This window comes from Camponotus floridanus, unplaced genomic scaffold (genome assembly GCF_003227725.1).
Source record: "Camponotus floridanus strain SB8 unplaced genomic scaffold, Cflo_v7.5 scaffold104, whole genome shotgun sequence".
Lineage (NCBI taxonomy): Eukaryota > Metazoa > Arthropoda > Insecta > Hymenoptera > Formicidae > Camponotus > Camponotus floridanus.
The window spans coordinates 284,304-311,299 of NW_020229220.1; the positions used below are offsets into that span (position 1 = coordinate 284,304).

The following is a 26,996-nucleotide window of genomic DNA, read 5'->3' on the forward strand; positions in this document are numbered from 1 at the left end:
TTTAATGCTTCTGTTCATGGAATATTGTTAATAATATCTAGTCATAAAAGTATACTTTACTGTAATCACTTTGAATATCATTGTACATCTTTAAAATTGTAATTAAAATGTAAGTAAAATTCTAATTAAAATTATATAATGTTTTATCTATTTTAATACTTTCGATTTTAATATTTTCTTATAAGAGATGATTCATAATATTTTATTATAAAAAAACTCGTCTGAATGTAATCTTATCATATTGAATTATATTTAACTTTATAAGAATGTCATAACACTGAACTAACTTATTAATAAAATCTAGTCATAAAAATATACTTTGCTGCATTTTCTAGATATTACTCCCAAGGGCTGATTTTTGAAAATTGTTATCATATGTTATTATACGTTAAATTAGTTTTTCTATAAGTCTTATCTAACGGTACAGGTTTTATATTTTTGTGGTACATCGTTTCAATATTTTAAATTTTACTTCCAAGAAGTAGTTTTTGGAAATTGTTATAATGCAATAAATTAATCTTCTTAGAAGTTTTATTTAACGGTACAGTTTTTATATTCTTTTGATACACCATTTCTAAGATATTAGATTTCATCTTGAAGGAGTGGTTTTTGATAATTGTTATTATACGATAAATTAATCTTCTTAGAAGTCTTATCTAACGGTAGAGTTTTGATATTTTTGTGATACACCATTTTCGAGATTAGATTTTACTCCCAAGAAAGGTTTTTGAAAATTGTTGTGCGATAAATTAATCTTTCATACATATACACACACATATACATATACATATCATACGTATGTACGCACAGGTACATAAATGGTTTTGTCTCTTAAAGTATTTTTGCACACCAAAGCGAATAATCATATATGCGCGGTGTGAACGCCGCTTGAGAGACAAAATCGCTTTGAATATGTGCGAAGATATTTGTGAGTCTAAACTTATGGAGAAAAATGAAAAATATCACAATTCTAACATGTGGTCATCATTTCTTAGGATTGATTGCACCAATTTTATTCAAACTGGTCAATCTGATGAAAACTTATATTCACATTATATAATAAAAATGGCGTTAGATTTTTGATTACGGCTTTAATTTCTGATATTTTAATCAAAAGTTTATTTGACGTAAAATTCTGGCTAAGCTACTTTGTAGCGTCGCGTTAAGAACAGTGACTCTCAATGCTCGGATCCAGTTTTTTATGTATTTAGCGTCGCGACGCTACAACGTCGCCTGATTAATTATAATTTTCATTTTTCAACTTTTTTTAAAAATAATTTTTTAATAATAATGAGAACAATGATCAGATTTTTTAGTAGATATTTTAATTCATTAAGATTTTGTATAGTAAAATCTGTTTATAGAGAGCATGTAGAATAAAATAAAAATATTTTCGTTCTATATAACGAACTCAAGCCATTGATTAAATTTATTATAAGCTTATAATTGATTTAACCGTTATTAAAATTCATTATTATGATAAAAAATAAGATACATAAATGAAATATGCTCGCGTATAGATATGCGCTTCCATCTCGCTGTTGTTGCGCATAGCTTTTTTACTATATTTAATGCGAAACAGTATTGTATTTCTTGATAAATATTATGCTAAAACTAAATCTTGAAAAACCTAGCAGAATAAAACTATCAATAATATGATATGTATATAAAATAGTTTATTGTTAGATGAAGAGCCAATTAAAATCTTCAATCTTTTTGAGACGCCCTCCTCAACAGATCAATAATGGTCCAACACAGCATCTACTAACTCAACCTGATAAAGACCAGATAGAGAGTGAGGGTAAAAGGGGTAGAGAACAGAGAGAAACCCTTGTGTAATAAAATCAGGAGGAAGCCAATAAAAACCAGTTTTTTCCAAGGAAATAGTAGAGATTCAATGTTCATAAAAAGTGCTTCTATTACACAGTGCACATGTGAAAGTGAGTTTCCAAACATCACACTTTAATACGATTTTTTTGCTATTCTAGAAGAATATGAAAAATCAATTTGAATTTCCATCTTCTTTGTACGGATCAAATGTGAGATATTTAATATTATTTTTTAGCGTTCTTGTGTAATTGTTAATAATTGTTCTCGGAGAATAAGTGTTCTAAGCAACTGCAAGTGTTCTAAGCAAAATGCAAGTGGCGAATTATACATGAAATCAATTGAAAATTTTATTATACTTAAATATATAAAATATATATTGCATATATTATTAAAAATATGCATAAATATATATTGCATATTTTCAGGATTTCAAGACTGTAATGCGCGGTATTTTACGTGGTGTATTATATTGTTCTTTGTGTTACGGTAGTATAGCAGCAGGATTTTTGTTCATTGCCTGTCCACTTCTACCACTGTTGTTATTTAGTCCGCCAAGATTTCGAAAATGTGCAGAGCTCCTATTTTCATGTTGGGAATTTTATCCTACTGTAAGTAGATCTATTAATTAATAATACCTATCACAAGTCGCATTGCAAAATCATATATAATAATATTTAGTTTCATTCCCGATACAGTCACTTAGAGTCTTAAATTTATAGAATCTTAAATATTTTTTATAGGCTTTGATGAACGTGCTTGGTGTAAAAATTTTTGTGTCTGGCGATCATATATCTCCTGATGAATCGGCCGTTCTTGTGATGAATCACAGAACAAGGGTAGATTGGAATTTCTTATGGGCGGCAATGTACCAAGCGTGTATGCCCAATGTAGCCTGTCATAAATTGAAATTTATTTTAAAGGATCCTCTACGACATATTCCTGGTCCTGGTAATACATTTTAATTTATCCTATATATTGTATCATATTTAATTGCTGAAACAATGATGGGAAGATAATGATTTTGTATAAAAAAGTAAATATAGAATAATGTATTTTCATATTACTTTATTTCTGAAGAAAAAATTAATTTAAAACTTTTTTTATAATTAAGAACATATTTTCATGTTTTTTTTTTAATTTAAATAGCGATTTTATGTCATATTTTTTCTCGATAGTGATTTTAAATATATATAAAAAGATAAAGTATTCCACATAACAAAATGCCAAGCATATTGACAGCAAATGCAATCATGATTTAATAGATTTCTATCCACTCCGTCCGCATTGCTTATTTTCTATTAAAACAATGGTTTTTCTATTATAAGCTGTTGGCATAGTGTGAAAGCAAATATATAACAAAAATCGAGCATTATCAAGAAGTATTATAATGTGATAGCAAATATTAAGCAGAGTCTACCGAAATCAACAGCACAAAAACAGTAAAAGTTAAATCATGAAGTGCTATCGTATTGTAACAATAAAAATATAACAAAAAATGCAGCATTATCTAAATTAAAAATTATAAACTAGATATTATAAATATTATGGCATAAATATCTCAATAAGTCAGTTATTTGTAATTTTCCAGTCATAAATGTAATGTTATATCGTAATTATCTATATAATATAAATGATAAATATGATTAACATAATTATTAAAATAATTAAGTTTTAATAATCAATTTGACACATTCTAATTTTAATATTTCAATATTCTAATTTAATATTCTTCTTTCTCTTTTGAAATCGTATTAGAAATATATACAGTGAGTCGTTTTAATCGACGCACGCAAATATTTCGTAAAGTAAGCAAGATGGAAAAAAATGTTTTATACAAAAGTTGTATAAAGGATTCAGGGTATATAAGGTTCAGAGGGACACCTAAATAAGGATACTAATCAATTGGTGTAAAAAAATACACAATTGTTTTTAAGAAAAAATATGTAATTGTTATACCTTCACACTTCGGTATTGCAAAAAGTTATCAGACACTCTGTATATATAAGAGTATCATCAGGGTTGGAAAGTACGCGTTACTTGTAATGTCTTACTTTTTTCGGTAACTGTAACGGTAACGATATTACAAATTTCGTTTGTAACGAAAAAGTAACTTCGTTACATTTTTCGGTAACGAATTTAACAGTTACTTTTATTGCAACTTTTTGCAAATTTACTCGGTGTAATTTTTATTCAAAGAAGAGTGTGGAATGCAGAATCACATGTACATAAACGCGTCATTAGATACATGTGAAAGAAAAAGTTAAGTGAAGATGTTCAGTGTCGGTGGATCTGTATTAACGCCATAAAGAGGGCAGCTAAATGATGACACAGTTGAACAGCAAATTCTTTTAAAAATTAATAAAGAATTTCGATAAAATTTAGTAATGTTTTTATTTATTTTAAAATAAACTCTGTAATATTTAATAAACTTATATTTAAAAAAATAACGAAAATTGTAATGACGCGTTATTTTTAAGTAACGGAAACGGTAACGAGTTATTTTTGAATTGGTAACAAGTAATGATAACGAGTTATTTTTTAGAAAAAACAACGATAACGGTAACAAGTTACTTTTAAAAAATAACTTTCCCAACCCTGATGAGTATATATATTACAAATTTATATCTCGGAAACGAAGCAATTTAGGGAAAAATGTTTCAAACAAGTTATATGGTTTCTAGGGGGACATAAAATGGTGCTTTCCAAAACACTATAATTAAGTTAGTTTTCATTAAGTACTTTCCAAGTTATGAGGCTTGAAATTATTTCTTACTTTTACATAAACCGTAAAATATCTTGTAAAATATTCATTTTTCGATTATCTTATTTTAATACTTTTATGTACAAAATAAAAAGAAGAATCAATTGGTGTAAAGAAAACACAGAGTTGTTTCAAAGAAAAAATATGTAATTGTTAATTGCAAATAACTTAATTATAGTGTTTTGGAAAGCTCTCGAGATGAGCTGCAAGAATGTGCAAAAATATATAGGGTGTTCCGTTTAAAAAAATTGAAGTGACCTTCACGTGTTCTTCAAATGACTCTTCAAGGTCAAACCAATAGCACCATCTTATGTCCCCCTAGAAACCATATAACTTTTGTCTGAAACATTTTTTCGATTTTTCATTATTTTCCGAAATATTTGCCTGGGGAAATTAAAACGAGACGCCCTATATCAAGATATTGATCCGATATATATATATATATATATATATATATATATATATATATATATATTGGATCAATATCTTGAAAACAAGACATGTTAAAAAAAAAATGTTTCATAAAAGTTATAGGATTAAAAAAAAATCTATTTATTGATTTTATCAGTTTGATTTTGGGAGGCGTCGTCAAAATCAGGAGAAGATCAAGTTGAATTTTTTAAATGGAACCCTTCATTTGTTATTGTACATTCTTATAACTTATCTTGAGTTTCCAAAACACATAATAAAGTATTTTTTTATTAAGTACTTTTCGAGTGATGTCACTTGAAATAATTTCTTAATTTTACATAAACTATAAAATATCTCGTAAAATATTCATTTCTCGATTATCTTGCTTTAATACTTTTATGTACAAAATAATGAGAGAAATCAATTGGTGTAAAGAAAACACATAGTTATTTTTAAGAAAAAATATGTAATTTGCAATTAACAATTACATATTTTTTCTTTGAAACAACTATGTGTTTTTTTTACACCAATTGATTTCTCTCATTATCTTATGCGTAAAAGTATTTAGTAAGATCATCGAAAAAATGAATATTTTACGAGATATTTTAGTTTATGTAAAATTAAAAAATTACTTCAAGCCGCATTACCTGAAAAGTATTTAATAAAAAATACTTTATTATAGTATTTTGGAAAGCTTTCGAGATAAATTATAAGAATGTACAATAAAAATGTGAAGTTCCATTTAAAAAATTCAACTTGACTTTTAATTAATGTTGGAGACATCTCTCAAGATGAAACTGATAAAATCGGTAAATAGATTTTTCTGAACCATAACTTTAATATGAAACATTTTTTTTTAAAACGTTTTGTTTTGGAATATTTCACTGGTGCGAAACTTTTTACTCATCCTGTATATATATATAATCGTTTTATGCATCTCTAACAGGATGGATGATGCAAATAAATGGTTTCCTTTACATAACGCGACGTTGGAAAGAAGATCAAGGGCGATTATCACGTACTCTCGATTACTTGATCGCGTTAGATAATCACTCGCAGTTGCTGATATTTCCCGAGGGCACTGATTTGACAAAGAACAATAAGGAGAAGTCGGACAAATATGCTGTACAGCGTCATTTACCACAGTATATATACACTCTGCATCCGAAAACTACGGGCTTCACTTATTTGGTCCAACATCTTCAGCGAGCGAATTATCTTGATGCTGTTTATGACTTAACAATAGCATATCCGGATCGCATACCACAATCTGAAATCGACTTAATTAGGGGTAAATTCCCGGACGAGATATACTTTCATATAAGACGAATATCATCCGCAGATATACCAATACACGATATGACTTTGAGAAAATGGCTGGAAGATAGATGGTCCGTCAAGGAAAGAATATTGAAGCAATTTTATGAACAAAAAGCATTTCCCTTTGAAATTTGGCCGATAACGGTAATGAAAACGTTACCATTACAAGCAGCATTAGGATTCTGGAGTATATTAACAGGTACATTTTCTGGAATGTATCCAGATTTTTTCACCATTAGGAAAGAATAATAAAAAATAATTTCTTTTATTAAAAATAAATTGTTAATTATATTAATCTTTTTATTAAAAATAAATTTTTTCATCATTTTCAGGTATGGCAATACTGTTACTCATTATTTCTCCGATCTTCCAATTATGGGCTTTGATTCACACAATTTTTTTTATCGGATTATCGATTCTCAATATAGGCTTTAATCAGATTGAAATAGGATGGTATTGGCGCTGGAAACGCTATACTTTTCAAACTAAATATAGTTAGTCAAGAGATATCATATCTTAATTTATTAAGTCCTTTGGAGAATCATAGATCTTTATCTCTGTGATAACATTGTATACAAAGTTAGAAAAATTAGAAGAAAAGCACATTATTTCGAGCATTTTGTGCAATATCACAATTCTAATTGTAATATATTACATTATTTTAACTATTTTACATTTTCATGTCTCGATATTATACAGCTTTAAAAATAGTAGTATAACATAATGAAAAAAATGGGAACATATAGTTTAATATTAAAATAATCTATTTGCAAAATTGGAAAATATATATGAATGATATTTTTTATTTATTTTTATTTGTAAAAATTGAATTTGTATTTTAATCATCATCGAAATTATGTAATATATTTCAAGGAATTTATATTTACTGCAAATGTATTATATTTTTACAAGATATAAATATCACATTTTTAAATACAAAATAACTAGAATATTAACGTTATAATCATCAAAATAAAATTATATTTTTAAGGAATATACACTGCTTAAGAAAAAATACGGAATGATTTGGTAATTATTTGCTTATACGGACATTCTCCCAATGTCAATAATTTTCACATATGTTATCAAGATCATCACTCTGAGTAATGTTGTGAAGATTTTAATCGGCGGTCATTGTTTATTAAAAAATTATAAACAAAAAATATCTAATGAATAATATGTATTCACATAGCATGCATATCCAAAAGATGTCCAGAAAATATCCAGAAAATCTTTGGGCGATTAGACATCTTCAGGATGTCCTATTAATGTCTTTTGAACATAGATGTTATATGGGTAATTTTATGACATCGTATATAAATTATGTTGTCGTTTGACATTGTTTATCTTTCTTATATTGAAATCACCTAGACAGCACACATGTCCAAAAGACATCTAAAAGAGGACTTAAAGACGTCTTAGAGTCCTTTAGACATCTTCAAGACATCTTTTGGCCTTTTTGTGCTGTCTGAGAGATAGTGGAACAATGATAGGTTTCTATGTTTTTGATATTTCTTAGGATTTTGAAAATATTTAAGAAAAGGAGTTAATACAAGACATTTACTGTACAGTTAACATAAAATTCTATGAGTTTCTCACTTTAACAATAAAATAGGATGAGTTATAAATCTATGTGTGCATGAAAAATATAACATTTGTAACTTTCTATGCAAAGTGAAGTATATCCCGCATCACAAACACGGCTTGGGTTAGGTTATATCTTCTGAAAGTGGAGTCCACAGGAGCGGAAACACACTGTCCACGCATGTACTTTCCAAGATGAAGTAAATATCACTTAATTTGGACCTCTATTAAGAGTAAATTTTGCTTCATCTTAGGAAGTACATGCATAGATACAGCTCCCCGGTGCGGTGGGCACCACTTTCAGAAGATATAACTAATGACCGCCGACTAAAACCTTCACAACATTACTCAGAGTGATCTTGATAACATATGTGAAAATTATTGAAATTGGAGGTGGTCCATATAAATAAATACTTATCCTAAATTATATATTTTCAAATTAAATAATTTTCAAGGAGAAAAAAATGTTTCCTATCTTTCTACATATATTTCATGAAAATGTATCTATATTTGTAAAAGATATATGATGTATAAATTTTTCTTAGAAACTTTCTTACCAAAAAGAGATTAGCAGTATTTTGGAAAAATTATTAGTTTTTATTGCAATAAATTTCTAATAAAGAAACAAATATTGAAATATTAATATAGACATTGATATAAATATTGATATAAAATATTTTTAGCTGTATAAATTTCAATAATAGAGATGTATAAGCAATATAAAGTTTTTCTGCAATTTTTATTAATTTTTCTATGTGTAATTTCTATGTGTAATTTCTAATATATGTGTGTATATATATATATATATATATATATATATATATATACATATATATATTTATTATTAACTGCATAATATTGCTTACTATATGCAACATTTATACACGTTTTATATTATAAATAATATTTTGTATAAAATATTATTTATAATATAAAACGTGTATAAATGTTGCATATACTAAGCAATATTATGCAGTTAATAACAGATATTGATATAAAATATTTATTATTTATAATGTTTCTCGATTAAAAAGTGTAGAATAATTATTAAATGATTTTAAATATTACAAAAAGTGAATTCATGTGCCAAAAAATATAAGCAGAAAAAGAGAAAAAAAGTAAGAAAGAGGAAAAGAAAGAGGAGATAAGGTAACACTAGATAAGGAGAAAAGGTGAAAAAGGTGAAAAGATAACGAAAAGAGAAAAAGAAAGAAAGAAAAAGAGAAAAATGGACGAGATGAAAGACAGTAAAAAAAAGAAAATTTAAAAGTAATGAAAAGAAAAATAGCAAGGAGAAGAAAAATAGAACAGAAAAAAGAAAGAAGAGAACGAATATAGAGAAAGAGAGATAGAGAGTAAGAAGGTATGAAAAAAATAGAGAAAAAAAAGAAGACATATAGAAAAATGGAAAAGAAAAAGGATGAGAAAGAAAAAAGGAAAGAAAAAGAAAAAAGAAAATAAGAGCTGAAATAGTTTTATAAGAGTTTATTGAAGATATACAAATTTAGAAAGAAAGGGGTATAGAATATAGAAAACCTATTTATTGTATATTTATATATCCATACGCTTATGTGTATGTATGTGTGTACATTTATTTATATACGCGCGCACATATTTATTTTTATGTGTATAATAGTATAAAAATATTTTAATGTAGTATATATATATATATATATATATATATATATATATATATATACATAATACACACACACACACACACACACATCCATCCATAAATGTAATCCGAGCGAATATCTCATAACAATTGAAATCACAAGAAAGATTAATAAAAAAAATTTGCATAGTTTTAATTCCAAGTACGCGTGAAACAATTTTTTACTCATCAAGATATTCATAACCTTACAATTTTTTACTCTTTTCAAGTTATGAAAGTTACTATTGTTTTTTTGATAAATATTCTATTTATATTTTTTTGTATATTTATGTAGTAGGAATCGGTAGAAATTAAAATCACATATGTCGTAATGAAAAATTGATATCATATATATCATATATCGTTTACAAGAATCGATTTTTTTAGCATTAAAATAATAAACTGTATTTTAAGTATTTCTGAATTTGAATTGGAAGGAGTCGAAGAAATTAAAAAACTATATAAATAAACTAGCCAGTCAGCAAAGTCTGTCAAACAGATTTTGTTAATTTCTGTTAAATTTTTGTCGACAGTAAGATTACAGATTGTATAAAAAATTTATTATATCAAATAATGATAACAGAATGTCAGCAGAAATGTTACAAAACCTGCTGACATAATTTGATAGCAGAAAGTGAACAGAATTTGTTTAAAATTATCATAGCAGATTGGTGGCAGAAATCGAGCAAGATCTGCGCAACATAGTTTGATATCAGATTGGTTGCAGAAATCGAGCAAAATCTGAGTAATGCAATTTGATGTCAGATTGTTGGCAGAAACCGAACAGAAGTTGTATAAAATTATTATAGAAGATTGGCGACAGAAACAGAACAGGACTTGTACAAAACAGTTTGTTGTCAGATTGTCGGCAGAAACCGAGCAGGATCTGCGCAATGAAATTTGATGTCAAACTATCGACAGAAATCGAGTAAAGCCTGCAGATATAGCTGATGGCAGATTGATAGCAGAAATTTAACAGGATCTGTGAGGCGCAATTTGATAGCAAATTGATAACAAAAATTGAATAAGATCTGCGCACACAATCTCTGATAGCAGATTGACAGCAGAAACGGAACAGAATTTGCATGATTCAATAGTTCCTTCACTTACCGCTACGTGAGCTGTACTTTTTTGTAATCTAATTTCTGTCAAAAATATATATAAAGTCGCGAATATGAATAAAAATATAGTAATTATCATTTTAATTTCTATCACTTTAATTTCTGATATCTGATACAAGCAGATGAGATTCAGAATATTAAACTGATTGGAATCAATATGATAAATGGAAAATTATTCATGTACTGCCTATTTGAGGCATAAAGCAAGAATTTAATTTTAAATAAATTACATCTCCAGTTTTACAAGTTACATTTACTTTTATCATTTATTTTATTATTAATTTAATTAAATTGAATTAATCCTTCGCTATATGAGATATAACCCATACAACACATAATACTGAAAGATATCTTTAAGAACTCTTTTTTAAGACGTTTTTTAGAACTGCGAATAAGATCTCTTATAGACATCAATTTGAAGAAATCTTTTTTCTGTCATCAGAAAGACTTCTTAATTCAGCAATTTGTTATCTCATTTATGACGAGTTATAGACTGACTCATGGCTTCCACTGAATTTACTTCTACATGCGCATCCACCTAGATAGCACAGAACGTCTTATGGACGTTCATAGACTTGAAATGGATGTCCATCGTACGTCTGATTCTAGACATCCGTTAACGGCCAATATTTGGACGTTCATATAATGTCCGGTCTTGGACGTTAAAGTTTCGCGCGAGCACGCAAGGATGTGTTAGTTCGCTCGTTTACCGCTACGCAACGTGCGATGCGCTATCATTCTCGTATTTAAGTTTTAGTTAGGAGAATTATATAATGTTTGCAAAGAGTAACAAATAACATTAAAGATATATACTGTTAAAGATATATACTGTTAAAGGTATATACTATTAAAGGTATATACTGTTCAATTTAATTTCTTATCTCAATGCTTCAGATATTAAGTTGATTTTATAAGTCGAACAAGTAAATGTCCGGCGAATAAATAAAAATAATTCATTATTTATTTAAGATGTAAAGTGCAATGTGCAAGTATAAATATAAATAAAATTTTTATATGAAATTTTTATGTAAAATTTTATATGAAATAGATAAATTATATAATATTATTATTTAATTTTGTTGAGCCAAATGTTTTATATATTATAAAAGATACATAATGCCATCCACTTATATATAATCAAAAATAATTTTATATATATATATATATATATATATATATATATATATACAGGGTGGGCCATTTTAAGTGATCCACCCCAATAACTTTTTTATATTTGAATGTACAACAAAATGTTTCAAATAAAAGTTGCTTGACTTCGAGGGGGACAGAAGATGGGTGGCAAAAATTTGACCTTGGATAGTCATTTGAAGGTCACATAAAGATTACCTTCAATTTCTTAAATGGAACCCCCTATTTTTCATTGCATATTCTTGTAGCTTATCTCGAGAGCTTTCCAAAACACTATAATTAAGTACCTTTTCATTAAGTACTTTTTGAGTTATAAGGCTTGAAATAATTTCTTAATTTTACATAAACCATAAAATATCTAGTAAACCATTCATTTTTCGATTATCTTACCTTCATACTTTTATATGCAAAATGAGAGGAATCAATTGGTGTAAAAAAAACATACAATTGTTTTTAAGAAAAAATATGGAATTGTTAATTGCAAATTACATATTTTTTCTTAGAAAGAACTATGTGTTTTCTTTACACCAATTGATTCCTCTCATTATTTTGTACATAAAAGTATGAAGGTAAGATAATCGAAAAATGAATGGTTTACTAGATATTTTATGGTTTATGTAAAATTAAGAAATTATTTCAAGCCTTATAACTCAAAAAGTACTTAATAAAAAGGTACTTAATTAGTGTTTTGGAAAGCTCTCGAGATAAGCTACAAGAATATGTAATGAAAAATAGGGAGTTCCATTTAAGAAATTGAAGGTAATCTTTATGTGACCTTCAAATGACTATCCAAGGTCAAATTTTTGCCACCCATCTGTCCCCCTCGAAGTCAAGCAACTTTTATTTGAAACATTTTGTTGTACATTCAAATATAAAAAAGTTATTGGGGTGGATCACTTAAAATGGCCCCCCTGTATATATATATATATATATATATATATATATATATATACCTAGACAGCAGACTTTTCATAAAGATATGTTCATAAAGAACTCATATTTTGGACCTCTTTATAATTTGCATTAAATGAATTCAAGATGTGATCTAAAAATATTACTTTTTGAAACTCTTGAACATTAAATCATAAGCAGCTGATTATGAGTTCCCATATATGAACCTGTTATAACATTCATATAATGGTCAGAAAAATATAATTTTGATATCAGAAATATGGCACGTGTTTCTTTACGTGCAGTTAGGCGGCGAGTAACTCTTAATTTAACTCATATTTAAGATTTATCATGAAATGTATGTAAATAACTAATAATTAATATATAAAGATTTAAAGTATATTTTTTTTCTTTTATGAGCAGTAGTGCCAGAAAGAGGACACACTGCTCATACACACACAAACAGAGAGAGCCACATACATGTACTACGCAGCATAATTGTGTGTGAACCGCATCTTGCTGATATAACTATTTATCAGTTTAATTTCTGACAAACTGAATTTAAAATAATTATAGAATATTTAGAAAATTATTAAAAACCTATTATAAATTGCACAAATTTTCTTAATTACCGAAATTTTTACAATTCGCAATAATGTGCACAACTAACTTTTCTACGATCTCGTCCTTAGAATAAGTTCATAATACTATTCTTAAAGAACTCATTATGACTAGCTCACAAAATGTCCATTTAGGTGGCATAAGCGTATATAAGATCACAATCCGAGCATCTTAGCATCTCTTTTTGAAAAAAATTGAGGAACTCATAAAAATTTATGTAACTCATAAAGAGCTACTATAAGATGTCTCCGTGCTGTCTGTATATTGTCGTCTTTAAGAAATCAGAAAAAAGAAGTCTTTAAGACATTTTTTTGAAGAAATCTTACTTATTTCTTAAAGGCGCATTAGACTACTTTCTGAAGTCATTATTAAATCTTCTTTCAGAAGATATATTTGGATGTCTAAATCTTACATGAAACTCTTTAAGAGTTCTTTTAGAAGTCATATTGCTGTGTGGGAACTACGATATACATATATTACATTAACATATATTACGATATAACATATGACATATATGTCATTTTAGAAGAAAATTGTAATTAACTTGCCTATAATATTCTTATTTAGCAAAATAATAATTTTGTTGCATTTATATAACATTAATAAAAGTAAGCGCAAATTTTGTGCAGTTCCTGCTGTCAATTTGCCATCAGGCTGCATGCGCAAATTTTGCTCGGTTTCTGCTGGCAATCTAATATCAACTCACACAGCAATATGACTTCTAAAAAAACTCTTAAAGAATTCTCACGTAAGATTTAGACATCCGAATATATCTTCTGAAAGAAGACTTAATGACTTCAGAAAGTAGTCTAATGCGCACTTTAAAAAATAAGTAAGACTTCTTTAAAAAGATGTCTTCAAGATGTCTTATTTTTTCTGATTTCTTAAAGACGACAATAAAAACTCTTTTTTTGAGAATTAATGTTTCGGAAATGATATTTTTATTTCAATACATTCAATGTATTGAATTAATTATTAATTATCAATTATTAATTAAATAAACTAGTATAATAGGTATCAAAACTTACTTGTAATTAAATCTTAATTATAGGTTAGATTACACTAAGCGTTTCACTACCCAAACAGTACACAAATATCTGAAGAACATAAGACGACATTAAGGATATTGAGGATATCCAGATGATCCGTTTTATGTTCTTCGGACATTTAATGGACGTCTATAGTATATCTGTTTATGAAATTGGTGGACATGTTTTAATCCCTAAATAATAATATAATTTATCTATTTCATATAAAATTTTACATAAAAATTTCATATAAATATTTTATTTATAATTTATACTTGCATATTGCACTTTACATTTTAAAATAGATAATGAACGGATTATTTTTGTTAGCGTTTAATGCTTCGTTTACGCTTCGACGTTTCAATTTACGCTTCTTAGGAGCTTCGTTTACGCTTCTATTACACTTCCTTACATTCGGCTTACACTCCGAATATTCATTTTCGCTAGGATATTGACATCTATAAGAGATCTTGTTCACAGTTCTAAAAGACATCTTGAAAAAGAATTCTTAAAGATATCTTTCAGCGTTATGTGCTGTCTGGGAAATTGCATCGCGCAGATTCTACTCGATTTCTGCCGATAGTTTGTTGACAGGTTATGTTTTACAAACTCTGTCGCCAAAACAAAAACTTAATGCGGACACAGATGACTATGATTCTGGTGTAGAATTCTGATCTAATCTGCCAATCAGCTGCCAACTTGCTAACATTTTGCTTACTGGGTATTGTCTATGAAACATTTATAACATATAAATTGTTCGAAATGTTGTCTATCATATTCGATATAGCAGTCCGCACGTTTTATAATATTTCTCATTCCTTGTTGCATCTCTCTCTCTCTCTCTCTCTCTCTCTCTCTCTCTCTCTCTCTCTCTCTTCTCCCCCTCCCTCTCTCTCTGCTTGACATATATCCTTTCAGCTATATATTTTTCTTCATATCCAAAATTTTAACAAATTTGTTTTCTAGGATTTCTTTTTGGTTACTGAGCCTGAATTTAATGTCAACATTTCCAATTTTAAAAAATTCAAAATGGTATATCTAATATGGCAGAAAATTATAAATTATAATTAAAACAAAAATTATAAATTTTTTCCATTAAATTTGGATTCTACGAAAAAACAGAGAAAACAAGAAAATTTTAAGGAAAAAGTTTCAAAGGGAAAGAACAATTTTGAAGAAAATACAATTGTTAGTTTGAATTTAGTAGAAAATTGTACTTTTATATAGAATTAATAACAAATACAATATGGTGCAAAATTCTAAAAAATACTTTAGAGTGTATTAAGTTTGTAAAAAAATTTATTATTTTCATTTTCTCAATTAGTAGAAGATACATTTCTCCGTGAAAAAGTACTAATTTTAACTATTTGTTTTTATATATCTTATTTTTGCAATTAATAATTAATAACTTCATATTTTGTAACTTATTGATGTTTCAAGGGACCTTGTAGAAGTAAAAAATCTGATATTTGTTGTTAAAAAAGTCGTTGAAAAAATTGGATCGCTAAACGACCCACCGCCAAAAATACTATCTAAACAACTGCTTCTAAAAATTTAGAATGTAAAATTATTACAACTATTCAACGCGTTATAGCAGAAATACTGTAATAAAAAATATTTTTAATATAAGATTATATAGTTATTCTACAGTTATTCAAGGCATTACAGCAGAAATAATGCTATTAACGATAAGAAACGTTTTAAAACGCGTCAACTGCTGTATCGAACATGGGCAAGATTTCAAGCAATTTATATCTGTTAATAAATATTTCATAAAATTTCAAAAAAATTATTAAGTTTTTTAAAATCTTCGACATTCCAATTTAAATTTAAAAATACTTAGAATGCAATTGATTTAATATTTTAGATTCTGATTATTTCATAAACAATACATGGTACCAATTTTTCATTAAATATGATTTTAATTTCTATAGATTCCACGTAAATATATAACATAAAAAGTATAAGTATCCATTTAAAAAAAACGTTAACTCAATAACTTTAACTATAACTAAAAAAAATTACGAGTAAAAAACATTTTCTTACATGCATTTTATTGTAAACTAAAACTATGCAAATTTCTCTTATTAAACTTTCTTGTAACTTCAATCAGCTACGAGTTATTTGACGTTTAGTACCTGTGGAATAATACTTATAATCAAATAAATTATTTTTTAAGTAGGTCTAGATTCAAGATATAGACTTACTTGTAAATAAATTGAATACACATTTCATGTTTATATATATGTTACACACAAACACACACACACACACACACATTTCATATTAATGTGTAATACACTCGTCAACAAAATTATGGCATAGGTAATTTTATATCAAATTTTCGCATAACTTCAAATAATATAACTCTGTCAAAAATGATTATTTTTGTATTTGAAAATTTTTTTTTCATTTTCACGCTTAAAGCTTCTATTTTGAAAATCATTTGTCAGATTTAGAATTTATCCTCTTGTCATCTCCTTGAAAGTAAGAACATGTTTCGTCTTCAAAAAATTACATAATTTGACACATTCTACGGGGTGAAATAATTTTTTTTCGTTAATTTCATGATAATCATCGTAAAATGTGAACTTTTATATATGAATTTTAAAAAAATGAAATTTGTACGATTTTTTTCGCGAAGTTAGGACTAAAGTCAGGATATGAGAAATTTGATGCCGTTTTCCTCACTCTAAGTGCTAGCGGTCGAGCGCCGCGAAAAACAGTACCGTCTATGCCAGTCTAGTGATGGTAACAAAGAGGGCATCGTCGCGTAGAAAAAAAAAAAAAAAAAAATATATATATATATATATATATATATATATACAAAGCTTAAAATGGCCCACCCTGTATATATATATATATATATATATATATATATATATATATACAGGGTGTTTAAAAAGTCCCGGTACGGGGGAATAACTCGAAAAGTAAGGGTCGGACAAAGAAACTTTTCGGACAAAAGTTGTAGGGCTTACTCCGAGCTTTTATCTCGTGACCTTGAGTTTGACCTTGAGCTTGACCTTCAAGGTTATTTGAAGGTCAAAGTGTTTTTTTTAAATGGGAACCCCTATTTTTGATTGTATATTCTTATAGCTGACCTCGAGAGCTTTCCAAAACACTATAATAAAATATTTTTCCCTCAAGCATTTATCGAGTTATGAGGCTTCAAATCATTTCTTAATTTTACATAAACCGTAAAAAATCTTGTAAAATATTCACTTTTCGATTATTTTACCTTAATACTTTTATGTACAAAATAATGAGAGGAATCAATTGGTGTAAAGAAAACACATAGTTCTTTCTAAGAAAAAATATGTAATTTGCAATTAACAATTCCATATTTTTTCTTAAAAACAACTGTATGTTTTTTTTACACCAATTGATTCCTCTCATTATTTTGCATATAAAAGTATGAAGGTAAGATAATCGAAAAATGAATGGTTTACTAGATATTTTATGGTTTATGTAAAATTAAGAAATTATTTCAAGCCTTATAACTCAAAAAGTACTTAATGAAAAGGTACTTAATTATAGTGTTTTGGAAAGCTCTCGAGATAAGCTACAAGAATTTGCAATGAAAAATAAGAGGTTCCATTTAAGAAATTGAAGGTAACCTTTATGTGACCTTCAAATAATTATCCAAGGTCAAATTTTGCCACCCATCTTCTGTCCCCCTCGAAGTCAAGCAACTTTTATTTGAAACATTTTGTTGTACATTCAAATATAAAAAAGTTATTGGGGTGGATAAATTAAAATGGCTCACCCTGTATATATACAAGGTGTCCCAAAACTCATAATCAATTTTTCAAAGACAGATTCCTGGGATCATCTAAAGACGATTTTTCCTCAACGAAAATGTCGAGGCACTAATAATTTTCGAATTATAAGTGATTGGAAATAAAAGGTTTTTCGTAAACTAAGCTTTGTAGAAATAAAATATTAACAAAACCACATTCTTCGATTAATTTTAATTAAAGTTTACTTTAGTTGAGTTTTAATTTAAGGCTTAATTGCAAAGATATATGATGAAAAATCGGGAACATGCAAAAAATGATGGCCTTCATCGACATTTTTGCTGAGGAAAAATCGTCTCCAAATGATCCCAGGAATCTGTCTTTGAAAGATTTATGAGTTTTGGGACACCCTGTATATATATATATATATATATATATATATATATATATATTAACATAGAATATATTTATTTAATATTATATATAATATACAAAATAATATAATAAAAAAATAGTATATATATTATATAAAATATAAAATAATATAATAAATTATTATATTTTCTTTTTCTACGCAACGGTGCCCTCTTTGCTACCATCACTAGACCGGCATAGACGATACTGCTTTTCGCGGCGCTCGGCCGCTAGCATGCACTTGGAGTGGAAAAAACGGCACTAAAATCCGGAGTTTATTCATGATACGCATCAGATAATGCTAATGTTGGCGGTAAATGAACAAAAATGTATAGGTAACTTTGATGTAATTGTCGTAACTCCGCGAAAAAAATCGTACAAACTTCATTTTTTTTTTAATTCACACATAAAAGTCCATATTTTACGATGATTATTATGAAATTTGCGAAAAAAATTGATTCCTCCCTGCGGAATGCATCAATTATACAATTTTTTGAAGACGAAACACGTCCTTACTTTTAAGATGACGTGAGGGGGGCGGAAGGGAGAATAAATTCTAAATCTGATAAATGATTTTTAAAATAGAGGTTTTAAGCTTGAGAATGAAAAAAAATTTTTTAAATACGACCATTTTTAATGGAGTTATACTTATTTGAACTTATACGAAAATTTGACATGAAATTACCTACCCATACAGCAATATGACTTCTAAAAGAACTCTTAAAGAGTTCTCACGTAAGATTTAGACATCCGAATATAAGTCTTCTAAAAGAAGACTTAATAATGACTTCAGAAAGTAGTCTAATGCGCCATTTTAAGAAATAAGTAAAACTTCTTCAAAAAGATGTCTTAAAGACTTTTTTTCTGATTTCTTAAAGACGACAATAAAAACTCTTTTTTTGAGAATTAATGTTTCGTAAATGATATTTTTATTTCAATACATTCAATATGTATTGAATCAATTATTAATTAAATAAACTAGTATAATAGGTATCTTACTTGTAATTAAATTTTAATTATAGTCCAGATAGCGCATGGACGTTCCATTGACGTCCAGTGGATGACGTCCGAGTTTGGACATTGGGACATCCAAAAGACGTGTAAATTAAGTTCGACGGACATCCATTGAACGTTCATAAGGCGTCCGTTTATCACAACTTCGGATGCCTTTCGGACGTTCAAAATAATACTCAAAAAAGGATCTAAAATGGACCATTTTCAGTGTCTTACTCTTCCAAATTATTGCTGGAATAAACATCAAAAATTCATAAACTCAGAAAAAAATTTATATTTAATTATGTATAATTGTGTAGATATAATTATGTATGGATTTTGACCTAATTTAATCATATATAAAAAATTATTCTTTATTATTCATAAATAAATCGCATTATGCATCCTTTATAACATATAAAACAAAAATTCTTTGGCCCAACAAAATTAAATAATATAATAAAATAATATAATTTATCTATTTCATATAAAACTTTACATAAAATTCATGTAAAAATTTTATTTATATTTATACTTGCTTATTGCACTCTACATTTTAAATAGGTAATTTAAAATGTAAAGTGCAATAAGCAAGTTTAAATAGGTACCAGATTATTTTCGTTTATTTACCGGACATTTACTTGTCCGACTTATAAAATCAATTTAATATCTGAAACTCTTGTATTGAGATCAGAAATTAAATCGAACAGTATATTTTTAATCTTATTTGTTACTCTTTGCAAACTTTATATAAATCATTAACTAAAACTTAAATACGAGAAAGATAGCGCATCGCATGTTGCATAGTGGTAAACGAACGAACTAGCACATCCTTGTGTGCTCGCGTAAAACTTTGACGTCCAAGATCGGACATTTTGTGAACGTCTAAATATTGGCCGTTAACGGATGTCCTGAATCGGATGTACGATGAACGGTCATTTCATGTCTATGGACATGCGGACGTAAAATGGACATAAAATGAATGTCCATAGAATGTCCTGTGCTGTCTGGGTATATGACGCGCATGTAGAAATAAATTCAGTGAAAGCCATGAGTCAGTCTAAAACTCGTCGTAAATGAGATAACAAATTGTAGTCTGAATTAAGAAGTTTTTCTGATGACAAAAAAAAAATTCTTCATATTGACGTCTATAAGAGATCTTGTTCGCAGTTCTAAAAGACGTCTTGAAAAAGAGTTCTATAAGAGATCTTGTTCGCAGTTCTAAAAGACGTCTTGAAAAAGAGTTCTTAAAGATATCTTTCAGTGTTATGTGCTGTCTGGGTATAATTTTGTTGACGAGTGTATATTATATATAAAATATTATACATTATATAATACTATAATACATTATATATAATAATATATATTATATATGTTATATATGTTACATGTGTATGTTTACATATATTTATTTTGAATTTAATTAATTTGTCCTTTATATTCAAAACAAAATGCTATTTATAATTTTATATATTTTTTATATAATATATTTTTTAATATTTAAGTGTGTATCCTGACATATATTTTAATATCTTTGTAATTTAATATACATATATACAGGGTAGACCATTTTAATCAATACACGCGAATATCTCAGAAACACTGCAAATCGAAAAATGTTTCAGATAATAGTTGTATGGCTTGAAGGGGACATAAGAAAGTACCATTAATTTGATCAGGGCATCTTATATGCTTTTGCATATTCTTGTAGCTTGCCTCAAAAGCTTTCCAAAATACTATAATAAAATATTTTTTTATTGAGTACTTTTCGAGTTATGAGGCTTGAAATCATTTCTTAATTTTACATAAACCGTAAAATATCTTGTAAAATATTCATTTTTCGATTATCTTACCTTAATATTTTTATGTACAAAATAATGAAAGGAATCAATTAGTGTAAAGAAAACACATAATTGTTTCGAAAAAAAAATGTAATTATTAATAGCAAATTACATTTTTTTTCTCCGAAACAATTATGTGTTTCTTTACACTAATCGATTCCTCTCATTATTTTGTGCATATATATATTAAGGTAAGATAATCAAAAAATGAATATTTTACAAGATATTTTACGGTTTATGTAAAATTAAGAAATGATTTCAAACCTCATAACTCGGAAAGTTTAACGAAAACTAATTTAATTATAGTACTTTGGAAAGCTCTCGAAATGAGCTACAAGAATATGCAATAGCATATGTCCCGTTTACAAAGTTGGAGGTGACCTTCACGTGATCTTCAGGTGACTCTTCAAGATCAAATTAATAGCACCATCTTACCCAGCCACCGTCTCCTTTCAAGCTATACAACTTTTGTCTAAAACATTTTTCGATTTAATGCAGTGTTTCTGAGATATTCGCGTGTATTGATTAAAATGATCTACCCTGTATATATATACATACATATATATATATATATATATATATATATATATATATATACAGGTTGTCAAAAAATTTTTTGTAGTTCTGAAATGTAAAGGTAAATTGGTTCAAATTAAAAAGAAAGGTCCTATACTATTTTGCGATATTTGCAATAATTAACAAAAAATTAAAGAAGATCAACTAATGAGCATGACTAGAAATGCGCGGCGGCGAAGACGGTCCCATTGTAACACAATAGCGACGCGCGGCGAAGCGGTGATTGGGGAGAGGAGGAGCGATGAGTGTGTAGGCGCACAGCAAAGGCTCTTCCCGTCCCCAATCATTATTTTGCCGCGCGTCGCCATTATGTTACAGTCAGACCGCCTTTGCCGTCGCGCGATTCTAGCCATGCGCATTGGCCGATCTTCTTTAATTAATTTTTCGTTAATTATTGCGAATATCACAAAATATTATAGAATTTCCTTCTTAATTTGAACCACTCTACCTTCACACTTCGGGACTACGAAAAATTTCTTGACACCCTGTGTGTGTGTATATATATATATATATATATTTGTAATTAATTTATTTTATATGCATTTTCGAATGTTGTCTGTACTAAAGGATACACATTTTATTTTAAATAGAATTTTATCCTAAATTTTGTCAAATTTATAGATAAATTATATCGTCTAAAATGAACTTGAAAATATATATTATAGGTCATATTTTAAATCAATTATAATCTGAGTTTATAATCACTATATAGTTATAGATATACGAATAGATTTGAATTAAACTATTATAATGATGTAAAGTAAATAATTTTTGAAATTATATATCTATATGTGTATGTACAATATTACATCATAGATTAATTTACGTAACAATCTCTTCTGTATTCTGTACAATTTAAAATCGTAATGTATTAATACACATTGCAAGTGCGATATATATATAATTCTAATACAACATAATTCTAATACTATACATTTTAATACTATATAAAAATATATTAGAATATGTGAAATAACTTTAAATAGTTAACATATTCAAACAATATAAATCTATGTATTTTACCATAGACTTATAGAAATAGACTGCGCAAGACTGTTTTAAACATTAGAAAGAGAGAGCGATAGCGATCGGATTTCTTTCTCTCTCGCAGCATTGAAGGAGAGAAGATATCATGGTTAGAGGAGAATGAACAGAAAAAGTACGAAATGCGCTTTTCTGTTCTTCAAAGCTGCTGGATGAACTATTTATCAAAAATCTTTTCTCTTCATTGGACTCGCTGAAGAAGTCCTTAAGCGACCCTATGTTAAATCCTGACCAGAGATACTTTCGTTTTACAGAACATCTTCTTCGCCCCTTCAGTCCTGAAAAACCACACTCATCCGAGCGGCGGATTTCTTCAAAGAAAAAGAAAAAAATTTTCCCCGCCAGCTCCTAGGTGGAATGACGTGTCAATACGTGACTCCACGTATCAACAAGCGGTGAATGCTAAACGCGCTCTCCTTTCTATTCTTAAAAAATATTTATCTTTTCTAACTATCTCGCCTTTAAAAAACAAGAGGCGATTACTAGGAGAATTTTGAGAACGGAGAAGCGAAAGGGCTGGAAGGAATTTTATGATAGACTCAATCCGAACACCTCCATTTCACATTTATGGCGTTTTATCAAACGTTTCAGATCCCGTCAATTTGAAGTTCCCATCACTCCCCATTCCTCTAATCTTCATCCCTCACCCTCCGTTCAGAACTCCATCAACTCTCTCTGTCCTCTATCTGTCTTTCATCGTGTTTTTTCATCGATCGGTGACTTTCCTATAAACTCTACTCATGTAAAATATTTAATGATCCTTTTTCTATCCAAGAACTGATCTCGGTTATCCGTAATTTAAAAATTCATACTTCTCCCGGACTTGATAAAATAGATAATAGAATGCTCTCTCTTTTACCGGAAGAGTATCAATTTTGCTCGATATTCTTAATTCCACTTTTGATTCCACTTTTGACTTTTGTTGTTTTCCAAGCACTTGCGACACTCTAATATTTCTTATCCCCAAGTCATCTCCTGATAAACTCCGCCCTATTTCCCTAATCTCCTGTTTCCTTAAAGTCCTTGAAAGACTCATTTTGTATCGCCTTGGTTGGTGGGTGAAGTGTTCTCTTATCCTTCCTCCTTTTCAATTTCGCAAAAGAGCCTCATGTCTTGATAACCTGGGCATATTAACTACTGAAATCCATCATGGATTTATTTCTAAACAATCAACAATCTACCTGTTCCTTGATATCCAAGGTGCATTGGATAACGTCATCCCCTCTATTTTGACTTTTCAACTTATTGACTTGGGCCTTCCGCCTAAACTCTGTTGGTTTATATATCAGCCCAGCAAACCAAAATATTGCAGCTACATTGCCGCAACATTGCTGCAATGTTGTAATATTGCCGCAATATTGCTGTAATATTCTGTGTTTGCTGGGAGTTGACATGTCTCAGAGAGTTGCAGTTTGTCATAAATGGAAGCCTGATGGAGTATCTTTTTTCTCACAAGGGTGTTCCTCAAGGTTCAATTTTGAGTCCATTGCTCTTCAATCTTTATTTGTCAAGATCCGCTCTATCTAGAGGCTGCCGGATGATATAATTTGCTGACATCGCTCTATATAAGCGTTCTCCTGATATTGAATCCTCCTATTGTCACTTGAGCGATCTGCGGATGCTCTTTCGGCCTTTTTATTCGAGAGGGGCCTGGTGATTTCTCTCGCCAAATCGACTCTCATGATCTTTACGAATAAAAGAATCAATCCTGCGAACTACTTCATTCTCTTAGAGAATTCTAACATTTTTCCTGTGCCTTTAGTCAGGTTTTTGGGGATTCTTCTCGATCCTCACCTCACCGGCTATCTTCATGCCAAATACGTTATTAATAAATGTGGCAAACTTACTAATAAAATTCTTAAGGGGGAGGTCTAGTGGGGCTCTAACCCTAAGACTCTGCTGGGCATATATAAAAGGATTATGATCAGGGGGACCTCAGACTACGCTTATTTTCTTTTTCTGTTTCCATAACAAGAGCCTCACGTTTTGAGCGTGTGTCACGGAGGGCTTGAGGTATTGTATTGGACTTAGACGTTCCACACCATGTAACATAGTATACGCAGAATTATGTGTCGGCCCTGCCCGTTTTAGATCGGATTTTCTGGCTCAAAAATTTTTATTTAAATCTCTTGCTACTAGGCCTAATATTTTAATAGATAATCTCCAGTCTTCCATTTTTCTCATTTTGAGTCTAGTTTTCGTACTGATTTACTTGGTAGATTCCCCCTCTATCGGGCCTACCGCTTCGCGAAAGATTATAGATCTAGAATCGCAGCCTTTAGGAGCCTACCAGGATTCCGCTATTTTTGTTCTCTTACAAAACTTTTACTTTCGTTCCGAGAGTCGATTACACTCCCCCCCCCCTCCACATGTGGTTGAGCAAATCACCTCGGCAGCTTTTCCTTAGCTTGTTTTTCTCTCTCATTTTTCGTATCCCATCGGGGGCAGATGCTCCTTTTATACAGATGCATTAAAATCTGATTTACTCCCGCATTTAGGCGCAGTTTATGCGCTCTCCTGATATTTCAATACAGAAGAAGCTTGATGACTGTTTCTCTATTTTTTCGGCTGAATGCATTGCCATTATTTGTGCTATGGATTGCATCTTTGAAAGAGGCATCAAAAGAGCTTCGATATTTACTGATTCCCGCAGTGTTGTAGAGACTCTGTCCAACGGTTCGTTGGACGGAAATCTTTCATATTTTATATTAGTATTGAGAAAGAAGCTGAGGTCAGCCTTTTTGCAGAGTTTGGACATTGCTATTACTTGAATCTCTCCCGATGTGGGTATTCTCGGTAATGAGACGGCGAACTTCCTGGCGGAGAAGATTGCTCAAGACGGGGAAACGATCGATTATCTCCCTCCCCATATTTACTTTTACTCGATCGTACGGGAGAAACGCCATACTGTCGAGAAATATTTGCTTGCCCAATCTGAGATTTGAGGCGCGCAATATTTATCCGTCTTTATCCGACTTTCGCGAGGCGACCGCGGTTTGACTTAATCTTAGTCGAGTGGAAATAACAACTATGTATATGTAGAATCCGATCTAACCACTATAATTTAAATTACAGCCTCCACAGGTGTCTAGTCGGACGATCTGATTGTTCCTGTGGCTCACCCCGACAAGACATTCAACATATTTTGTGATCCCATCCACTACTAAGAAGTCACCGAACACAACTGACGTGCTCAAACGGGAAAGCCCTGGGCACCTCTCCTCCTTACAATATTTTTGAACTCCTGAAAATCTTTCTGTTAAAATTATAAATCCTATTTTAACCTTTCTCCATAAGACTGAGGTGCTTATATAACTCGGCCATTCATAGTCCGACCGGATAAATTGAACTCTTTACTTATTGCAATTTTGAACACAATGAAGATATCTGGCAGCATGGGCGAAGATTAATATTGCTCAGTGCCAAGACTGAAGAAGAAGCTTTTCTGTTTATATACAGTAACTATAAACCTAACCATGCAATCTTCGCGTAGTACATACATTTCGGATAATACGATACTTGAAACTTGTGAAACTGATAACTTGAAAAGTACTGAACGAAATTGAGCTTTATATTACATCATTTTGAAAAATTCTTGACATCAGTTACAATAATACATAATAACAAATATAATTTACATTAAAAAAAATTAAGTTGACCTTAATCTGACCTTGACAACGCTATCCATGTCGAATACATACTGACTGAATGTGCCTTCTTAAACCTTATAACTTTTTTTTCTAAAATGAATTGTTTATGAAATATTCGACTATTTCCACACTTTTGGCACACTCTGTATAATGATAATGAAAGTAAAAAAATAGAATATATTTAAAACTATATCCAAATATATCCAAATATATTCAATTCTATCAAGAATATGTATCACAAATGTATGCTACAGATTATAAGATATTCTTAATAAAAATTGTTATTTATTACTATTTACATTTTATATAATTTATTTTATTATTATTATTAATTATTTGTTCCACTTTCTACTTTCAATGACCCA

General features: G+C 29.2%; 1 protein-coding gene across 4 annotated transcripts; it reads left to right on the plus strand.

The window, feature by feature from the left end:
• The first annotated feature begins 1,791 nt into the window (after positions 1 to 1,791).
• LOC105257879 (lysocardiolipin acyltransferase 1) lies at positions 1,792 to 26,759 on the plus strand. Of its 4 annotated transcripts, none has more exons than XM_011268799.2 (5): positions 1,792 to 1,940; positions 2,256 to 2,438; positions 2,571 to 2,778; positions 5,949 to 6,521; positions 6,655 to 6,929. In XM_011268799.2, the coding sequence occupies exons 2-5, from the start codon at positions 2,271 to 2,273 to the stop codon at positions 6,819 to 6,821; spliced, it is 1,116 nt and encodes a 371-aa protein (XP_011267101.1). In that variant the 5' UTR covers positions 1,792 to 1,940; positions 2,256 to 2,270; the 3' UTR covers positions 6,822 to 6,929. The 4 variants fall into 4 exon arrangements, with proteins under 4 accessions (XP_011267101.1, XP_011267103.1, XP_011267100.1 ...); XM_011268801.3 differs by lacking the exons at positions 1,792 to 1,940; positions 6,655 to 6,929 and adding exons at positions 1,948 to 2,039; positions 26,057 to 26,759; XM_011268798.3 differs by lacking the exon at positions 1,792 to 1,940 and adding an exon at positions 1,948 to 2,039.
• The last annotated feature ends 237 nt before the right edge of the window (positions 26,760 to 26,996 follow it).